This window comes from Pseudophryne corroboree, chromosome 5 (assembly GCF_028390025.1).
Source record: "Pseudophryne corroboree isolate aPseCor3 chromosome 5, aPseCor3.hap2, whole genome shotgun sequence".
In the NCBI taxonomy this organism is placed as follows: domain Eukaryota; kingdom Metazoa; phylum Chordata; class Amphibia; order Anura; family Myobatrachidae; genus Pseudophryne; species Pseudophryne corroboree.
The window spans coordinates 677,946,730-677,965,137 of NC_086448.1; the positions used below are offsets into that span (position 1 = coordinate 677,946,730).

The 18,408-nt window shown below is 47.8% G+C and overlaps 1 protein-coding gene across 5 annotated transcripts in view; it reads left to right on the forward strand.

The window, feature by feature from the left end:
- The window catches only part of UBXN2B (UBX domain protein 2B), a 94,434-nt gene that overhangs the window by 59,214 nt on the left and 16,812 nt on the right, over positions 1-18,408 (forward strand). For 4 of the 5 annotated variants that reach the window (XM_063923757.1, XM_063923759.1, XM_063923760.1 and 1 more), the window contains 2 exons: positions 6,214-6,323; positions 17,825-17,962. In XM_063923757.1, the coding sequence (XP_063779827.1) occupies positions 6,214-6,323; positions 17,825-17,962 (248 nt within the window). The remainder of the gene's footprint in view (positions 1-6,213; positions 6,324-17,824; positions 17,963-18,408) is intronic. The other variant, XM_063923758.1, reaches the window with a different exon arrangement.

An 18,408-nucleotide genomic window follows, 5' to 3' on the forward strand; every position in this document is an offset into this window, starting at 1 on the left:
GGGTGTTCAAATCGGTCTGTGTTTCCTCCTCTGCCTCTCATCACAAAGGTGTTGAGGATCATAAGACGGAAAAGAGTACAGACAATACTCATTGTTCCAGACTGGCCTCGAAGGGCCTGGTACTCAGATCTTCAGGAGATGCTCGCAGAAGATCCTTGGCCTCTTCCGCTAAGGGATGACCTGTTACAGCAAGGACCCTGCACATTCCAAGACTTACCGCGGTTACGTTTGACGGCATGGCGGTTGAACGCCGGATCCTAGCTGAGAAGGGTATTCCGGAGGAGGTCATACCTACTCTAATAAAGGCTAGGAAGGAGGTGACGGCGAAACATTATCACTGTATCTAGAGGAAGTATGTATCTTGGTGTGAAGCCAAGAATGCTCCTACGGAAGATTTTCACCTGGGCCGTTTTCTCCACTTTCTACAGACAGGAGTGGATATGGGCCTGAAGTTAGGCTCTGTTAAGGTACAGATTTCGGCCTTATCGATATTCTTTAAGAAGGAATTGGCTTCTCTTCCAGAAGTCCAGACGTTTGTGAAGGGAGTGCTGCACATCCAGCCTCCTTTTGTGGCCCCAGTGGCGCCATGGGACCTGAATGTGGTGTTACAGTTCCTTAAGTCACACTGGTTTGAACCCCTTAAAACGGTTGAGTTGAAATTTCTCACCTGGAAGGTGGTCATGTTATTGGCCTTAGCTTCGGCAAGGCGGGTGTCTGAATTGGCGGCATTGTCTCACAAGAGCCCCTACTTGGTTTTTCATGTGGATAGAGCAGAATTGAGGACTCGTCCTCAATTTTTACCTAAGGTGGTGTCTTCATTTCATATGAACCAACCTATCGTGGTGCCTGTGGCTACGAGTGACTTGGAGGATTCCATGTCCCTGGATGTAGTCAGGGCCTTAAAGATTTATGTAGCCAGGACGGCTAGAATTAGGAAAACAGAGGCTCTGTTTGTCCTGTATGCAGCCAGCAAGATTGGCGCGCCTGCTTCAAAGCAGACTATTGCTCGCTGGATCTGTAACACGATTCAGCAGGCTTATGTTACGGCTGGATTGCCGTTACCACATTCAGTAAAGGCCCATTCCACTAGGAAGGTGGGCTCTTCTTGGGCGGCTGCCCGAGGCGTCTCGGCATTACAGCTTTGCCGAGCGGCGACTTGGTCGGGTTCAAACACTTTTGCTAAATTCTACAAATTTGATACCCTGGCTGATGAGGACCTAGCATTTGCTCAGTCGGTGCTACAGAGTCATCCGCACTCTCCCGCCCGATTGGGAGCTTTGGTATAAACCCCATGGTCTTACGGAGTCCCCAGCATCCTCTAGGACGTAAGAGAAAATAAGATTTTAAACCTACCGGTAAATCATTTTCTCGTAGTCCGTAGAGGATGCTGGGCGCCCGTCCCAGTGCGGAAAATCTGCAAGACTTGTATATAGTTATTGCTTACATAATGGTTATGTTACAGTTGGAATCGGTCTTGGACCGATGCTGTTGTTTGTTCATACTGTTAACTGGTTTTGGGTATTCCAGATTATATGGTATGATTGGTGTGGGCTGGTATGAATCTACAAAATCCTTTCCTCGTATTGTCCATCTCCTCTGGGCACAGTTCTCTAACTGAGGTCTGGAGGGGGGGCATAGAGGGAGGAGCCAGTGCACACCCATACTAAAAGTTCTTTATAGGTGCCCATGTCTCCTGCGGAGCCCGTCTATACCCCATGGTCCTTACGGAGTCCCCAGCATCCTCTACGGACTAGGAGAAAAAGGTTTACCGGTAGGTTTAAAATCGTATTTTTACATGTACCTCTTCATTTATACATTGTTGGTCATTGACCGAGTTTAACCGTTTGATGACACCACCTAAATCACTGGATGTCATTTGGATCATGCACAGCTACATTCACATTAGTGCCAGTATTCAATTAGTCTCTTTAATTTTTCTCCCGAAAAAGAAACAGGCTGATTTTTTTTTTTACCGATGGTCATTATTGGGCTATTCAATTAAAGCTTGTTTTAGTCTGCAGAAAAAATAACGGTGATTGATATTGTATAATCTAATACCTTGTGTGCATGAATTGTTTTTTAATGTATTTATAATTTAGGTGTTTTAATATTCATTAAATATCATCTTTTATTCACCAAGCCACATTGCACATTTTGATTAATTAATTTCTAAGTGCCCCATTACATATACCCACAAGCCCTGGTCTCCTATATTATTGCCATGCTGATGGCATTTGGGGGGTGGTGACAAGCAGCGTTCTAGCAAACGGGGGCATGTCGGTAATGTTTTCTGGGCGTGCCAAAAGGTACATCCTCAGATGCAGCTTCAGTGGCTCCTGTTGTGTGATTTTCACAGACATCCTGAATAAGCTGATGGTTACTCAGATATCCAGTGGTCACACTGATGATCCGATGCTGCGTCCTCAGATGCAGCCATGGACCACAGAAGCTGGCAGTGGGTGTCTTTTTACTCAAGCTGCCTCCTGCAGATTTTACATATTTTAGCACATCCGCAGCACTTGTGCTATAGTCAGGGGCGTTATAACAGAGGAGGGGGCCCATGTGCAGCTCCGGGTGGGCCCCCTCCTCTGTACGGTACTGTAGACTCCGACATTGTGCCAGAGTCTACTGCGCATGCGCAGGTCTCCGGAAACATGGCGCCCGCCATGATCTGGAGACCAATTTGGATACTGTGCATGCGCAATGCCCATTTTGACGTTCATTTCCGCTGCGACTGCAGCGCCCGACGCTGGACTCCGGTAAGGTAAGTATTAAAATAGGTGCAGTGTGGGCCCCCCCTGGACCCAGCGGCCTGTGTGCACATTGATCAAACTGTTCCAGTAAAAGTAATAGCTGATACTGTAATCCTGTATCCTTAACTTAAAACTATAAAATCTTTTAATAAATATACGGAAAACTTGTTGTTAGCTTTTTTAATGAGACCAGGCATGTCACTCTCTTTATAGCTAGACTGCTATTGCTGCAGATCTTGTAACAGACATCTCTATATACGGGATTCGGTCAATTTACCTACAATCAAAATACCGACATGGCCAAAATACCAACATTAAAAATGTCAACACGGTCAAAATGCCGACAGGTCACAAAATTGGCATGAGTTTGTCATAATTTTTTCATTGAACCCGACTTGTTCATACTTTGCCATCCCAGTGGACATGGAAGGGTAATATAATAGTGCGCCGAGCGCAGCGAGGCACCGTGCCCGAAGCCTTACAAGGGGACACGGTACACTTATATGGTGTCCATGTCGTCCCATATCGACATACACACAAAATGTTTTTTGTTTTTTTTTAAACGCGTGTCGACTCTTCGATCTGTCGACATTTAAAATGCCGGTATTTTGACAATCTGTCAATTGTTGTCGGGATTTTGATTGAAGGTAAATCATACTCATCCCCTATATACATATAGTGCTTTTTTCTCATATATAAGCGGCTATATGAATATTATTGCTGAAATGATCTTAATAACTTGCAACCAATCGAATTAAAATAGATGAACAGGTACTTAGCGGTCTTACGACCTAAACATGGATTGTCCTCATACTTATAATAACATATGACTGTCAGCATAATAGAACTGCTGTGACTTGTCCCTTGTGTATTTCATCCCCAGGAAAACTTCACTTTAACGTTCCTCTGTAAGTCTAGTCTATCAGTACAGGTATTGTTGTAGCTGCCCCTCATTGATCTCCTCTCATGGAGCAAGTCTTTATAGCCTGTGGATCTGAATATGTCCTTTATCATGATGAATCCCCCCTTACATTGATGGTATCCCTATTAGTAACTGAATAACATTTGACATGACATGCGTTTTTATAGAAAATGGTGTTGATACTGCACAGATATGATCACAAGGTGATTGATTGAATGATATGTTATGTGATGTGTATTACCAACACAGTGACCAGTTTAAAGTTAAATCTTTCTGTATGTGGTAATAACTCTGTTGGTGATGCTCCCAAAAGTCAGGTTATTACGTAGATAACAAGAGACAGAGAAGAAGTTATAATTACATTTCTCTAACGTCCTAGTGGATGCTGGGGACTCCGTAAGGACCATGGGGAATAGACGGGCTCTGCAGGAGACAGGGCACTTTAAGAAAGAATTAGGAATACTGGTGTGCACTGGCTCCTCCCTCTATGTCCCTCCTCCAGACGTCAGTTAAGGAAACTGTGCCCGGAAGAGCTGACAGTACAAGGAAAGGATTTTGGAAACCAGGTTAAGACTCATACAAGCCACACCAATCACACCGTATAACTCGTGATAAACTTACCCAGTTAACAGTATGAACAACAACAGAACATCAGACAAACCTGATACATAATAACCATAACATAACCCTTATTTAAGCAATAACTATATACAAGTATTGCAGAAGAAGTCCGCACTTGGGACGGGCGCCCAGCATCCACTACGGACTACGAGAAATAGATTTACCGGTAAGTAAAATCTTATTTTCTCTAACGTCCTAGTGGATGCTGGGGACTCCGTAAGGACCATGGGGATTATACCAAAGCTCCCAAACGGGCGGGAGAGTGCGGATGACTCTGCAGCACCGAATGAGCAAACACAAGGTCCTCCTTAGCCAGGGTAGCTGCTCGGCAAAGCTGTAACGCCGAGACCCCTCGGGCAGCCGCCCAAGAAGAGCCCACCTTCCTTGTGGAATGGGCTTTTACTGATTTTGGATGCGGCAATCCAGCCGCAGAATGAGCCTGCTGAATCGTGTTACAGATCCAGCGAGCAATAGTTTGCTTTGAAGCAGGAGCACCCAGCTTGTTGGATACATACAGGATAAACAGCGAGTCAGTTTTCCTGACTCCAGCCGTTCTGGCTACATAAATCTTCAAAGCCCTGACTACATCTAGTAACTTGGAATCCTCCAAGTCACGAGTAGCCGCGGGCACCACAATAGGTTGGTTCAAATGAAAAGATGACACCACCTTCGGCAGAAATTGCGGACGAGTCCGTAATTCTGCCCTGTCCATATGGAAAACCAGATAGGGGCTTTTACATGACAAAGCCGCCAAATCTGACACACGCCTAGCCGAAGCTAAGGCCAATAGCATGACCACTTTCCACGTGAGATATTTTAACTCCACGGTCTTAAGTGGCTCAAACCAGTGAGATTTCAGGAAACTCAACACCACGTTAAGATCCCAAGGTGCCACTGGTGGCACAAACGGGGGCTGAATATGCAGCACTCCCTTTACTACGGACTACGAGAAATAGATTTACCGGTAAGTAAAATCTTATTTTTATTGATATGCATTAAAAGGTAGCATGTGTCATGTCTGGGTCACATAAGACAAACAAGACAAATCAGTACAATAATGAAAAAGCAAATAATGCTAAATAACGATAAAATTGTACAGATACAGTTGCTGTACTCAAAAGAACAAGTGCAACTCCATAAAAATTAGTGCAAATGTCAGCCAAGGGTATTAGTGATACTCAATTATTGGACTGTATGTTTGTCCTGTTAATCACATATTATTCATGGCTATAGTTATTGAAAAAGTGTAAAGAATATAGAAGTAAACATCACAAATGTTTGTATATAGACGAAAATATAAACATACATCTGTATGTGTCACTGTGTGGTCTGCCTCGGTTTGCATCTATACAGACACACCATACTCGGCCTACATTTGCTTCCCCGTTCCGCTTCTCTAAGCGTAAGCAGGTGCGAGTATTAGATCTGTGTATGGACACCCAGCAGAGCATGAGCCCCTTAATGTTTTATCTAACTATCATTTTATTTTTGTTACAATATTAACGTTAAAAAAAAAAAGTTATTTGGCTGTAATTACATCAGTTTGTCAGCATAGATCTGCAGAGCCAGTTTCGTCATGAGTTTTACCTTGAGAATATTACACACAGCTCTTATCGCTCAGCTGCGTCACTGATTGTTATGTCAAGGCTGACTGACCATTTCAAGGGCATTCGTCTATCGCTGAGCTGCCAAATTGGTGACTCCCTATTTACTTTGATGCTAATGTTACTAATTCTCCATGAACTTTGCCACTAATCTAGAGATGCTAACAGCGAAAGTCCAAAAACCTACAAAAGCAAATAAAGACAATTCTCTGCTGCTATACCATACTGTACACCAACACTGTTACCGAGCAATTACGTGATCACAGTTGCCTTTAATATTATTGATACATTTATTCAGCTCTCTGTTTGGCAGGTGCAGATATTGCTGAAGCTCTGGAGCAATGGATTCAGTTTGGATGACGGAGAGCTTCGATCTTACACAGATCCATTTAATGCTCAGTTTCTGGAATCCATTAAGAGAGGGTAACATGTTTTATTTTATACAGAGATGTCAAATGTACAATATGTACTATAGTGTCATTTTATGCTACTTTCTCATACGTCCTACAGGATGCTGGGGTCCACTTCAGTACCATGGGTATAGATAGTTCCGCAGGAGCCATGGGCACTTTAAGACTTTTCAAGGGTGTGAACTGGCTCCTCCCTCTATGCCCCTCCTCCAGACCTCAGTTTTAGAAATGTGCCCAGGCAGACTGGATGCACTCCAGAGGAGCTCTACTGAGTTTCTCTGAAAAGACTTATGTTAGGTTTTTATTTTCAGGGAGAACTGCTGGCAACAGTCTCCCTGTTTCCTGGGACTGAGGAGGCAGAAGTAGGAACCAACTTCCTAAGGAGTTTCATGGCTCTGCTTCTGGCTGACAGGACACCATTAGCTCCTGAAGGGTACTGAACGCTAGCCGTGCCTAGATGCTCACTCCCACAGCATGCCGTCACCCCCCTAACAGAGCCAGAAGTCAGAAGACAGGTGAGTGTTAGAAGACAGATCTTCAATCAAGAAAGTGACGGCTAAAGGTACCGCGCGGCTGGCGGGAGCGCAACGCGCCATGTTGCCCACACATACACTGCAGGGTGCAGGATGGGGAGGAGGGGGGGGCGGCGCCCTGGGCAGCATGAAACCTATGGAAACTGGCATAAATAAGGGGCATAAGTTGCTGAGGCACAGTCCTACCCCCGCCAGTATAAAAAATTACCTCATAAAAGCTGAGGAGAAACACGCCATTGAAGAGTGGAGCTTCCTCCTAAGTCAGCCAGCACACTGCTCAGCGCCATTTTCTCTCTCCTCAGGCTGCAGAGACAACGCTGGTCCTCCTCCACTTCTGAACAAGTATCAGGGTGCAAAACGGGGAGGGGCACAGTGAATTTGGTGCTGTATAATTGTGTGATTAGCATTATAAAAAGGCTGCATGTCAGTGGGCATTTTGTGTTCACAGACATTGTGTTACTGGTGCTGGGTTGTGAACTGGCAAATCCTATCTGTGTCCCTCTGACAGATTTTACTGTGGGTCTGTCCCCTATAAGCCCGGAGTGTCTGTGGTGTGGTTGTGCACGTGTGTGACATGTCTGTGGCAGGGAGTTCTTCCTCTGTGGGAGACATGTTAGAGACACAGAGGTGTAATATGACACCAAGAGCCTGACTGGGTGAAAGGTTACATGATAGTGTGAATCATATCAGTAAGAGCTTGGACTGAAACTCATACAGAAAACTGAATATAATCTGTTGAAGATGTGATTTCTAATAGTTCTGCCTTTCATCCACAGGGACCCCTCTGGGTCACATACAAATTTGCACAAGTAGTACAAACTGATACCGACACAGACTCTGATTCCTGTGTCGACACTAGTGATTCCAGGGGAATAGGTCCTAAGTTATCAAAAAGCATTCAAAACATGTTTTAGCTATGAAGGAGGTGTTAGAAGTTACGAAGCCCCCTCTTTTACCACAAGGAGAGGGTTTACTTCAGTAAAGAAGTAATGTAATTTTCCCTCCACCTCAGGAGTTGAACAGTCTCTTGGAGGGAGTCTGATTTAACCTGAAAAGAAATTTCAGATTCTCAAAAGGTGGGAGTCACCCCGCATTTTAGACAGGGCCCTGTCATAAAAGAGAAAAAGTGTTTCTCCCTGCGCCTGGAATGGCTTCACTTAAGGAGCTGACAGACCGCAAGTGAGTGAGGGGATCTATTGATGTGGCCAATGGGACACTACTCAGGCCTACCATTATCTGTGCATGGGTGAGTAGTGCCATTGAAAAGTGGTCAGAAAACTTGTCATTAGACATTGACACAATAGATGGAGACGAGATACTCCTAACGTTAGGTCATATCAAAGACGCTGCTGCGTACGTACTAGAAACCATGAAATATATTTGTCTCTTGGGATCAAGAACCGCTACCATGGCAGTATCGGCTCGGAGAGCGTTGTGGATTCGCCAGTGGAATGCTGATGCAGATTCCAAAAGAAATATGGAGGCTCTCCCGTATAAAGGTGAGGCATTGTTTGGTGATGGGCTGGATGCGTTAGCCTCGGCGGCTACCGCAGGTAAGTCGACATTCTTGCCTTATGCTCCCACACCGGCGAAAAAGACACATCACTCTCACTTGCTGTCCTTTCGGCCCAACAAATACAAAAAGGCCAAAGGTTCCCCCTTTTTTGCAGGTAGGGGAAGGGGAAAAGGAAATAAATCTGCAGCGTCTCCCAGATCGCAGGAGCAGAAGTCCACCCCTGCTTCTGCCAAATCTGCAACTTAACGCTGGGGCTCCCTTGCGGGAGTCCGCTCGGGTGGGAGCACATCTGAAACTTCAGCCAAATCTGGATTCAATCTGGCCTGGACCAATGGGTCTTACAAATTGTGTCCCATGGGTACAAACTAGAGTTTCAAGACGTCCCTGCATGCCGGTTTTTCAAATCGACCTTGCCAGTTTCTTTTCCGGGAAGAGAGGGAGTAACAACGGCAATTAAAAAATTATGTCAGGATCAGGTCATTGTCCTGGTACTCTTGGCACAGCAAGGAGAAGGTTTTTATTCAAGCCTCTTTGTAGTTCCGAAGCCGGACGGCTCGGTCAGACCAATTTTAAACCTGAAAAATCTGAATCTCTACCTGAAAAGGTTCAAGTTCAAGATGGAATCCCTGAGGGTAGTGATTTCCAGTCTGGAGGAGGGGGGGACTTCATGGTGTCAGTAGACATAAAGGATGCTTATCTGCATGTTCCCATTTATCCTCCTCACCAAGCTTATCTGAGATTTGCAGTACAGGATTGCTATTACCAGTTCCAGACGTTGCCGTTCGGACTCTCCACGGCACCGAGGGTATTCACCAAGGTGATGGCGGAGATGATGGTCCTCCTTCGTTAAAAAGGAGTCAATATAATTCCTTATCTGGACGATCAGGAGTCAATATAATTCCTTATCTGGACGATCTCCTGATAAAAGCGAGACCCAGGGAACAGTTAGTGCAGAACATCGCACTCTCCCTGTCAATACTCCAAAAACACGGTTGGATCATGAATTTTCCAAAGTCGCAGTTGGAACCGACGACAAGATTGTCCTTTTTAGGGATGATTCTGGACACAGAAGTACGGGAGAGTATTTCTTCCAGTGGAAAAGGCTCTGGAAATCCAGAAAATTGTCAAACAAATATTGAAACCAACAAGCGTGTCAATCCATCAATGCATTCGGTTGTTGGGGAAAATGGTAGCGGCCTACGAGGCCATACAGTTTGGCCGATTTCATACCAGAGTATTCCAGTGGGACCTGTTGGACAAGTGGTCCGGATCCCACCTACACATGCACCGGAAAATAATCCTGTCCCCCAAAGCCAGGATTTCGCTCCTGTGGCGGCTACACAGTTCTCACCTACTAGAGGGACGCAGGTTTGGGATTCACGACTGGGTCCTAATAACCACGGATGCAAGTCTCCGAGGCTGGGGAGCTGTCACACAGGGGGAAAGCTTCCAAGGAAAATGGTCAAGTCAGGAAGCCTGCCTTCACATAAACGTTCTGGAATTGAGAGCCATTTACAACGGCCTTCTACAAGCAGTACATCTTCAAGATCATCCCGTGCAGATCCAGTTGGACAGTGTAACAGCAGTCGCGTACATAAACAGGCAAGGCAGAATGAAAAGCAGAGCGGCAATGGCAGAGGTGACAAGGATTCTCCTCTGGGCAGAAAGACATGTTAGAGCTCTGTCAGCAATTTTCATTCTGGGAGTGGACAACTGGGAAGCAGACTTCCTCAGCAGACACGATCTCCATCCAGGAGAGTGGGGCCTCCACCAAGAAGTCTTCGCAGAGGTGACAAGTCTTTGGGGAGTTCCTCAAGTAGACATGATGGCATCTCGTCTAAACAAGAAGCTTCAGAGATATTGTTCCAGGTCGAGAGACCCTCAAGCAATAGCAGTGGATGCACTGGTGACCCAGTGGGTGTTTCGGTCGGTATATGTTTTCCCTCCACTTCCACTGATTCCAAAAGTTCTCAAAATAATAAGAACAAGAGTTTGAGCAATCTTCATTGCCCCACACTGGCCAAGGAGGGCTTGGTATCTAGATCTTCAGGAGTTGCTCATAGAAGATCCCCGGTTTCTTCCTCCTCGAGAGGACCTACTACAGCAGGGGCCGTGTGTGTATCAAGATTTACCGCGGCTACGTTTGACAGCATGGCTGTTGAGCGTCGGATCCTAGCCCGAAAGGGTATTCCCAAGGAAGTCATCCCCACTCTTATTCAGGCCAGGAAAGGAGTAACATTACCACCGTATTTGGAGAAAATATGTGTCTTGGTGTGAATCCAAGAAGGCTCCTACGGAGGAGAGTTTGAGTTGGGACGTTTTCTCCATTTTCTGCAGGCTGGTGTGGATGCGGGCCTTAGATTGGGGTCAATCAAGGTCCAGATTTCGGCCTTATCAGTTTTCTTTCAAAAACAATTGGCCTCCTTTCCAGAAGTTCAGACGTTCGTGAAAGGGGTTCTGCACATCCAGCCTCCATTTGTGCCTCCAGTGGCACCATGGGACATTAATGTGGTGTTGCAGTTCCTTCAGTCAGATTGGTTTGAACCTCTGCAGGAGATAGAATTCAAGTTTCTCACTTGGAAAGTGATGATGCTTTTGGCCTTGGCATCCGCAAGGCGGGTGTCTGAGTTGGGGGCCTTGTCTCACAAGAGCCCTTACCTGATCTTCCATGAAGATAGGGCATAGTTAAGATCTTGTCAACAATTTCTTCCAAAGGTGGTTTCGTCCTTCCACATAAACCAACCTATTGTGGTGCCAGTAGCTACTGACACTTTCACTCTCAGTCAAAGTCTCTAGATGTGGTTAGAGCTTTGAAGATTTATGTCACAAGAACAGCTCGATTATGGAAAACAGAGGCTCTGTTTGTCCTGTATGCTCCCAACAAGATTGGGTGTTCTGCTTCTAAGCAGACTATTGCGCGCTGGATCAGAGGGACAATTCAGCACGCTCATTCTACGGCAGGCTTGCCGGTACCGAAGTCGGTGAAGGCCCATTCTACTAGGAAAGTGGGCTCATCCTGGGTGGCTGCCCGGGGCGTCTCGGCTTTACAACTTTGCCGAGCAGCTACTTGGTCAGGGTCAAACACATTTGCTAAATTTTATAAGTTTGACACTTTGGCCGATGAGGACCTCAAGTTTGGTCAGTCGGTGCTGCAGGGTCATCCGCACTCTCCCGCCCGTACTGGAGCTTTGGTATAACCCCATGGTACTGAAGTGGACCCCAGCATACTCTAGGACGTATGAGAAAATAGGATTTTAATACCTACCGGTAAATCCTTTTCTCCTAGTCCGTAGAGGATGCTGGGCACCCGGCCCAGTGCGTACTTTACCTGCAGTTTGTTCTTTATAGTTACACAAGTTGTGTTTCATTTGTTTTCAGCATGTTGCTGTAAATGGTTCATGCCTGTTGGCATGTGTCTTGTTGAATGCCATGTTGTGCGGCATGGTTGAGGTGTGAGCTGGTATGAATCTCACCATTAGTATAAAAGTAAATCCTTTCCTCGAAATGTCCGTCTCCCTGGGCACAGTTCCTATAACTGAGGTCTGGAGGAGGGGCATAGAGGGAGGAGCCAGTTCACACCCTTGAAAAGTCTTAAAGTGCCCATGGCTCCTGCTGAACAGTCTATACCCATGGTACTGAATTGGACCCCAGCATCCTCTACGGACTATGAGAAAAGAATTTACCGGTAGGTTATTAAAATCCTATTTTTGCATCAATTGAAGTTTATCAGAATAGAAGACTTGACCTTCAAAACTTTTCCTATGAGGATTTGTTAGAGATAACCACAAAGGGGAAATCTGTGTATGTGTCTTATATATAATTGTTATGCAGATCTACCCATAAATGTGCAGATAGCTTCACTTACTAAGATTGGAGGTAAATTCGGATGCACACGTGGTGAAATTAACTTTGATCCCACCATGCACCTTGATTTGTGCTCGTGTGGCTAGAGTTACCCCGAAGCGTATGTGTTTGCATAAAAAGTTGCCACCATTTATGGAGAAACAAAATCTGCACAGGCTGGGAGGCGTTGTGGAGACTGAGACTGGACTATGATGTTTAATCCAGGGGTTCTCAACCGATTTATGGCAGGTACCAACTAACTATGAATTATGAACATAACATTGGACTTTGATAAAACGAACGTAGGGCCTGATTCTGAATTGCACGCAATGCCGATGTTCACATAGTTGAGCAAGTATTTGTACCTATGCATGCACAAAAAGTTCTGAATACCACTACGGTGCATAGGTTACACAGGGTATATGCACAAAGGTGCCATTGTGGTATCAGAAATGTGGATGGTGGCACTCAAATATGGTCCGTTCAGTGGGCGTGTTATTGGAGTGTCGTGGAAGCGTCAGTGTAAGTGATTGCGCTCCCAGGCGCACAACCGCAAGCATAGGAGGCCATGACATAAAAACTGCACCTGCCACATGCGCGAAAAGTGGGCCTCTCAGTCCTTGTACTTTGGCCAAAACGGATATGCATAAAGGAAGGTTTTCATAGCGGAATTTGCGTAAAGTAGAAAATAGACGCTGCCATGTGCGCTTTTGCATGTGACTCAAAATCTGGCCCTTAATGTGAGTGTTGGGCCTGAAGACTGGAAACCAGCATTTGTTGTGCTGAGTGCTCTCTACCCTCCCACTCTCATCTGTATGTGCTGAGTGCTCTCTACTCTCCCGCCCTCATCTGTATGTGCTGAGTGCTCTCTCCCCCCTCCTGCCCTCATCTGTATGTGCTGCGCTCTCCTCCCCTCACATCAGCGGTAGCAAGCGGCGGCCCGTCGGTGTGGGTATGGCGTACCCACGGCGAAATTCTTAAGGGTACGCCGTACCCACCCGTACCCGCATACTTGCACCGCTGTCCCCCCCCCCCCCCCCCTCCTGCCCTCATCTGTATGTGCTGAGTGCTGCCCACCCACCCCTCCTGCCCTCATCTGTATATGCTGAGTGCTGTCTCTCCTCTCCCTCCCTCATCTGTATGTGCTGAGTGCTCTCTCTCTCTCCCCTCCTGCCCTCATCTGTATATGCTGAGTGCTGTCTCTCCTCTCCCTCCCTCATCTGTATTTGCTGAGTGCTCTCTCTCCCCTCTCCTGCCCTCATCTGTATGTGCTGAGTCCTCTCTCTCCCCTCTCCCGCCCTCATCTGTATTTGCTGAATGCTCTCTCTCCCCTCCTGCCCTCATCTGTATGTGCTGAGTGCTCTCTCTCTCTCCCCACCTGCCCTCATCTGTATTTGCTGAGTCCTCTCTCTCCCCTCTCCCGCCCTCATCTGTATTTGCTGAGTGCTGTCTCCCCCCTCCTGCCCTCATCTGTATGTGCTGAGTGCTCTCTCTCCCCTCCTGCCCTCATCTGTATGTGTTGAGTGCTCTCTCTCCCCTCTCCCGCCCTCATGTGTATGTGCTGAGTGCTCTCTCTCCCCTCCTGCCCTCATGTGTATGTGCTGAGTGCTCTCTCCCCCCTCCTGCCCTCATCTGTATGTGCTGAGTGCTCTCTCCCCCCTCCTGCCCTCATCTGTATGTGCTGAGTGCTCTCTCTCCCCTCCTGCCCTCATCTGTATGTGCTGAGTGCTGTCTCCCCCCTCCTGCCCTCATCTGTATGTGCTGAGTGCTCTCTCTCCCCTCCTGCCCTCATCTGTATGTGTTGAGTGCTCTCTCTCCCCTCTCCCACCCTCATGTGTATGTGCTGAATGCTCTCTCTCCCCTCTCCTGCCCTCATCTGTATTTGCAAAATGCTCTCTCCACTCCTGCCCTCATCTGTATGTGCTGAGTGCTCTCTCCCCCCTCCTGCCCTCATCTGTATGTGCTGAGTGCTGTTTCTCCTCTCCCGCCCTCATCTGTATGTGCTTAGTGCTCTCTCTCGCTCCCATCCTGCCCTTATCTGTATGTACTGAGTGCTCTCTCCCCCCTCCTGCCCTCATCTGTATGTGCTGAGTGCTCTCGCTCCCATCCTGCCCTCATCTGTATGTGCTGAGTGCTCTCTCTCCCCTCCTGCCCTCATCTGTATGTGCTGAGTGCTCTCGCTCCCATCCTGCCCTCATCTGTATGTGCTTAGTACTCTCTCCCCCCTCCTGCCCTCATCTGTATGTGCTGAGTGCTCTCTCCCCCCTCCTGCCCTCATCTGTATGTGCTGAGTGCTCTCGCTCCCATCCTGCCCTCATCTGTATGTGCTGAGTACTCTCTCCCCCCTCCTGCCCTCATCTGTATGTGCTGAGTGCTGTCTCCCCCCTCCTCTCCTGCCCTCATCTGTATGTGTTGAGTGCTCTCTCTCCCCTCCTGCCCTCATCTGTATGTGCTGAGTGCTCTCTCTCCCCTCCTGCCCTCATCTGTATGTTCTGAGTGCTATCTCCCCCCTCCTCTCCGGCCCTCATCTGTATGTTTTGAGTGCTCTCTCTCCCCTCCTGCCCTCATCTGTATTTGCTGAGTGCTGTCTCCCCCCTCCTGCCCTCATCTGTATGTGCTGAGTGCTCTCTCTCCCCTCCTGCCCTCATCTGTATGTGTTGAGTGCTCTCTCTCCCCTCTCCCGCCCTCATGTGTATGTGCTGAGTGCTCTCTCCCCCCTCCTGCCCTCATCTGTATGTGCTGAGTGCTCTCTCCCCCCTCCTGCCCTCATCTGTATGTACTGAGTGCTCTCTCCCCCCTCCTGCCCTCATCTGTATGTGCTGAGTGCTCTCTCTCCCCTCCTGCCCTCATCTGTATGTGCTGAGCGCTCTCGCTCCCATCCTGCCCTCATCTGTATGTGCTGAGTGCTCTCGCTCCCATCCTGCCCTCATCTGTATGTGCTGAGTGCTCTCTCCCCCCTCCTGCCCTCATCTGTATGTGCTGAGTGCTCTCGCTCCCATCCTGCCCTCATCTGTATGTGCTGAGTGCTCTCGCTCCCATCCTGCCCTCATCTGTATGTGCTGAGTACTCTCTCCCCCCTCCTGCCCTCATCTGTATGTGCTGAGTGCTCTCGCTCCCATCCTGCCCTCATCTGTATGTGCTGAGTGCTCTCTCCCCCCTCCTGCCCTCATCTGTATGTGCTGAGTGCTCTCTCTCCCCTCCTGCCCTCATCTGTATGTGCTGAGTGCTGTCTCCCCCCTCCTGCCCTCATCTGTATGTGCTGAGTGCTCTCTCTCACCTCCTGCCCTCATCTGTATGTGTTGAGTGCTCTCTCTCCCCTCTCCCACCCTCATGTGTATGTGCTGAATGCTCTCTCTCCCCTCTCCTGCCCTCATCTGTATTTGCAAAATGCTCTCTCCACTCCTACCCTCATCTGTATGTGCTGAGTGCTCTATCCCCCCTCCTGCCCTCATCTGTATGTGCTGAGTGCTGTTTCTCCTCTCCCGCCCTCATCTGTATGTGCTGAGTGCTCTCTCTCGCTCCCATCCTGCCCTCATCTGTATGTGCTGAGTGCTCTCGCTCCCATCCTGCCCTCATCTGTATGTGCTGAGTGCTCTCTCTCCCCTCCTGCCCTCATCTGTATGTGCTGAGTGCTCTCGCTCCCATCCTGCCCTCATCTGTATGTGCTGAGTGCTCTCTCCCCCCTCCTGCACTCATCTGTATGTGCTGAGTGCTCTCGCTCCCATCCTGCCCTCATCTGTATGTGCTGAGTGCTCTCGCTCCCATCCTGCCCTCATCTGTATGTGCTGAGTACTCTCTCCCCCCTCCTGCCCTCATCTGTATGTGCTGAGTGCTCTCGCTCCCATCCTGCCCTCATCTGTATGTGCTGAGTGCTCTCTCCCCCCTCCTGCCCTCATCTGTATGTGCTGAGTGCTCTCGCTCCCATCCTGCCCTCATCTGTATGTGCTGAGTACTCTCTCCCCCCTCCTGCCCTCATCTGTATGTGCTGAGTGCTCTCGCTCCTATCCTGCCCTCATCTGTATGTGCTGAGTGCTCTCGCTCCCATCCTGCCCTCATCTGTATGTGCTGAGTGCTGTCTCCCCCCTCCTCTCCTGCCCTCATCTGTATGTGTTGAGTGCTCTCTCTCCCCTCCTGCCCTCATCTGTATGTGCTGAGTGCTCTCTCTCCCCTCCTGCCCTCATCTGTATGTGCTGAGTGCTATCTCCCCCCTCCTCTCCGGCCCTCATCTGTATGTTTTGAGTGCTCTCTCTCCCCTCCTGCCCTCATCTGTATGTGCTGAGTGGTCTTGGCGGTTCCATACCTGTAATGGAAATGCGATCTACCCAAATTTACTAAAATTTAAAAAAACCCGTAGGGAACCTTGTGATAATAATGCTATCTCCATATATCGTTAATAGGGCTTCGCCCAAGTTCCCTGACTCCTGCACAGACTTCTCTGCGGGATGTAGTTATGTGACCGGCGGTCAGGAGACCGACGTTCACATAACCTCCCTTTACATCTCGCCTCCTCACAATCCCGACGGTCAGCATGCCGACCAACAGGGGCTATTCCCACTCGTGGGTGTACACGACACCCGTAGAGTAGGAATAGAACCCGTTCGCCACCGAGCCCGGAAGGAGCTTGCTGCACTTGCCACCCCCTTCCGGGATTCTGCTGCCGGTGTCCCGGCATTGGTATGCTGACCGCCGGTCACCTTCTCTGCCTGCTGGCAAGGAAGGCTGAACTCTGATCCAGCCCCTGTGGTCAGCCATGTGTGTCTGATCTACACAGTGATCATCCTGTGGTCTAAGTAATACCTGCACCCAGGAATCAGTGATCCGGTGAGGGCAGCTGATCATCTTATCGCTGTGCTGTTGCTGTGATCCCTGGTGCAGAAAATTGATGCCGTGAAGCCGGCATCTCACTACCACTTACAGTACAGAGGGTCACAGCGGAGCACCGGATCAGATGACCCGCTGCCCTTCCAGATCACCGATTACCGGTTGCAGGTAAAGTCGCTGGTTGGGGGTGTGGAGGGGTGGGGGTGGGGGGGTTGGTTGGAATTGGAGACAACGATGGAAGCGGTGCATGTGCAGTCATACTCTATAACTATGCCCCTTAGACACAGTTTACCTTTAATAAGTAGCTGCCCACTTTCTTCCCTCCTCATCACTGGAGAAGTGCTTCAGAGTTAATAAATCTACTTTGCAGTTGTATAATTATTTCATCTGATTTAATGCACATACCTGTATTTAGTCTCATTTAAAATCTTTGATTTTCAGCTTGTGCTTGAAGAACAAAATAATGCAGATACAGTATCAATTAGTTTGTTTAGTAACACAATTATTTAATCAATTTTTATCTCATGAATTTTCCTCTGCTACAGCCTTTCGCCAACGTTCCACTGCATCAGACCTTATTAAGAATTACTCTTTGGTTTTGGTCCCTGTCCTGTTCTTTATTTCTGCTATCTTTACCCCTAAGTTTCTTATTGTAGCAATATACACTTGAAAGTATTATAATAATGTTCAGCAATATATAAATACTACTGTATATGAACTGGTTAATGTGTGGTATGTGCATTTAGCCACCTTACGTTTGGACAGAAAGAAATGATTATTATATATCTTTTTACCTTTTAGGGAAATTCCGATGGAACTCCAGCGAATGGTTCATGACAGCCAAGTCAGTATAGACATGGAAGACCATCAAGACCAAGAATACGTGAAACCAAGGCCGAAATTCAAGGCCTTCAGTGGTGAGGGGAAAAAACTTGGAAGGTATAAAAGTGATTTATTTATTATGTTGTATCTTGTATATCCATTTTTTTTATTCAGAAGTGATACATTATTTAAGTCTGTTACTACATAATACAATGTAATAAATTATGTTTCTCCTTCATCCACTAGGGGCCACTGGAGCGTAGTTACAATGGGGAAATAGTAGGCAGTAAATGGGAGCTGGCACTTTAAAATTTTCACACTGTGGCTAGCTCCTCCCCTACTATCTCCCCTCCAAGCCAGTCTTAGTTAGTGCCCGATGTGAGCTGGTTCACTTGGGTTTAGCTGAAGAAATTTTTTTTTTTTTCCTTTATTATTTTATTTTTCTTTCTTACACTCACAGACTGGCAGCTCTGCCACTGCCAGTCTGCACCGTGGGAGCTGCCGGCGGGGTCCCATCGCAGCTGCGTGCGGCTCGGGATGGGCCCCGGCTGAGGGAGACACTG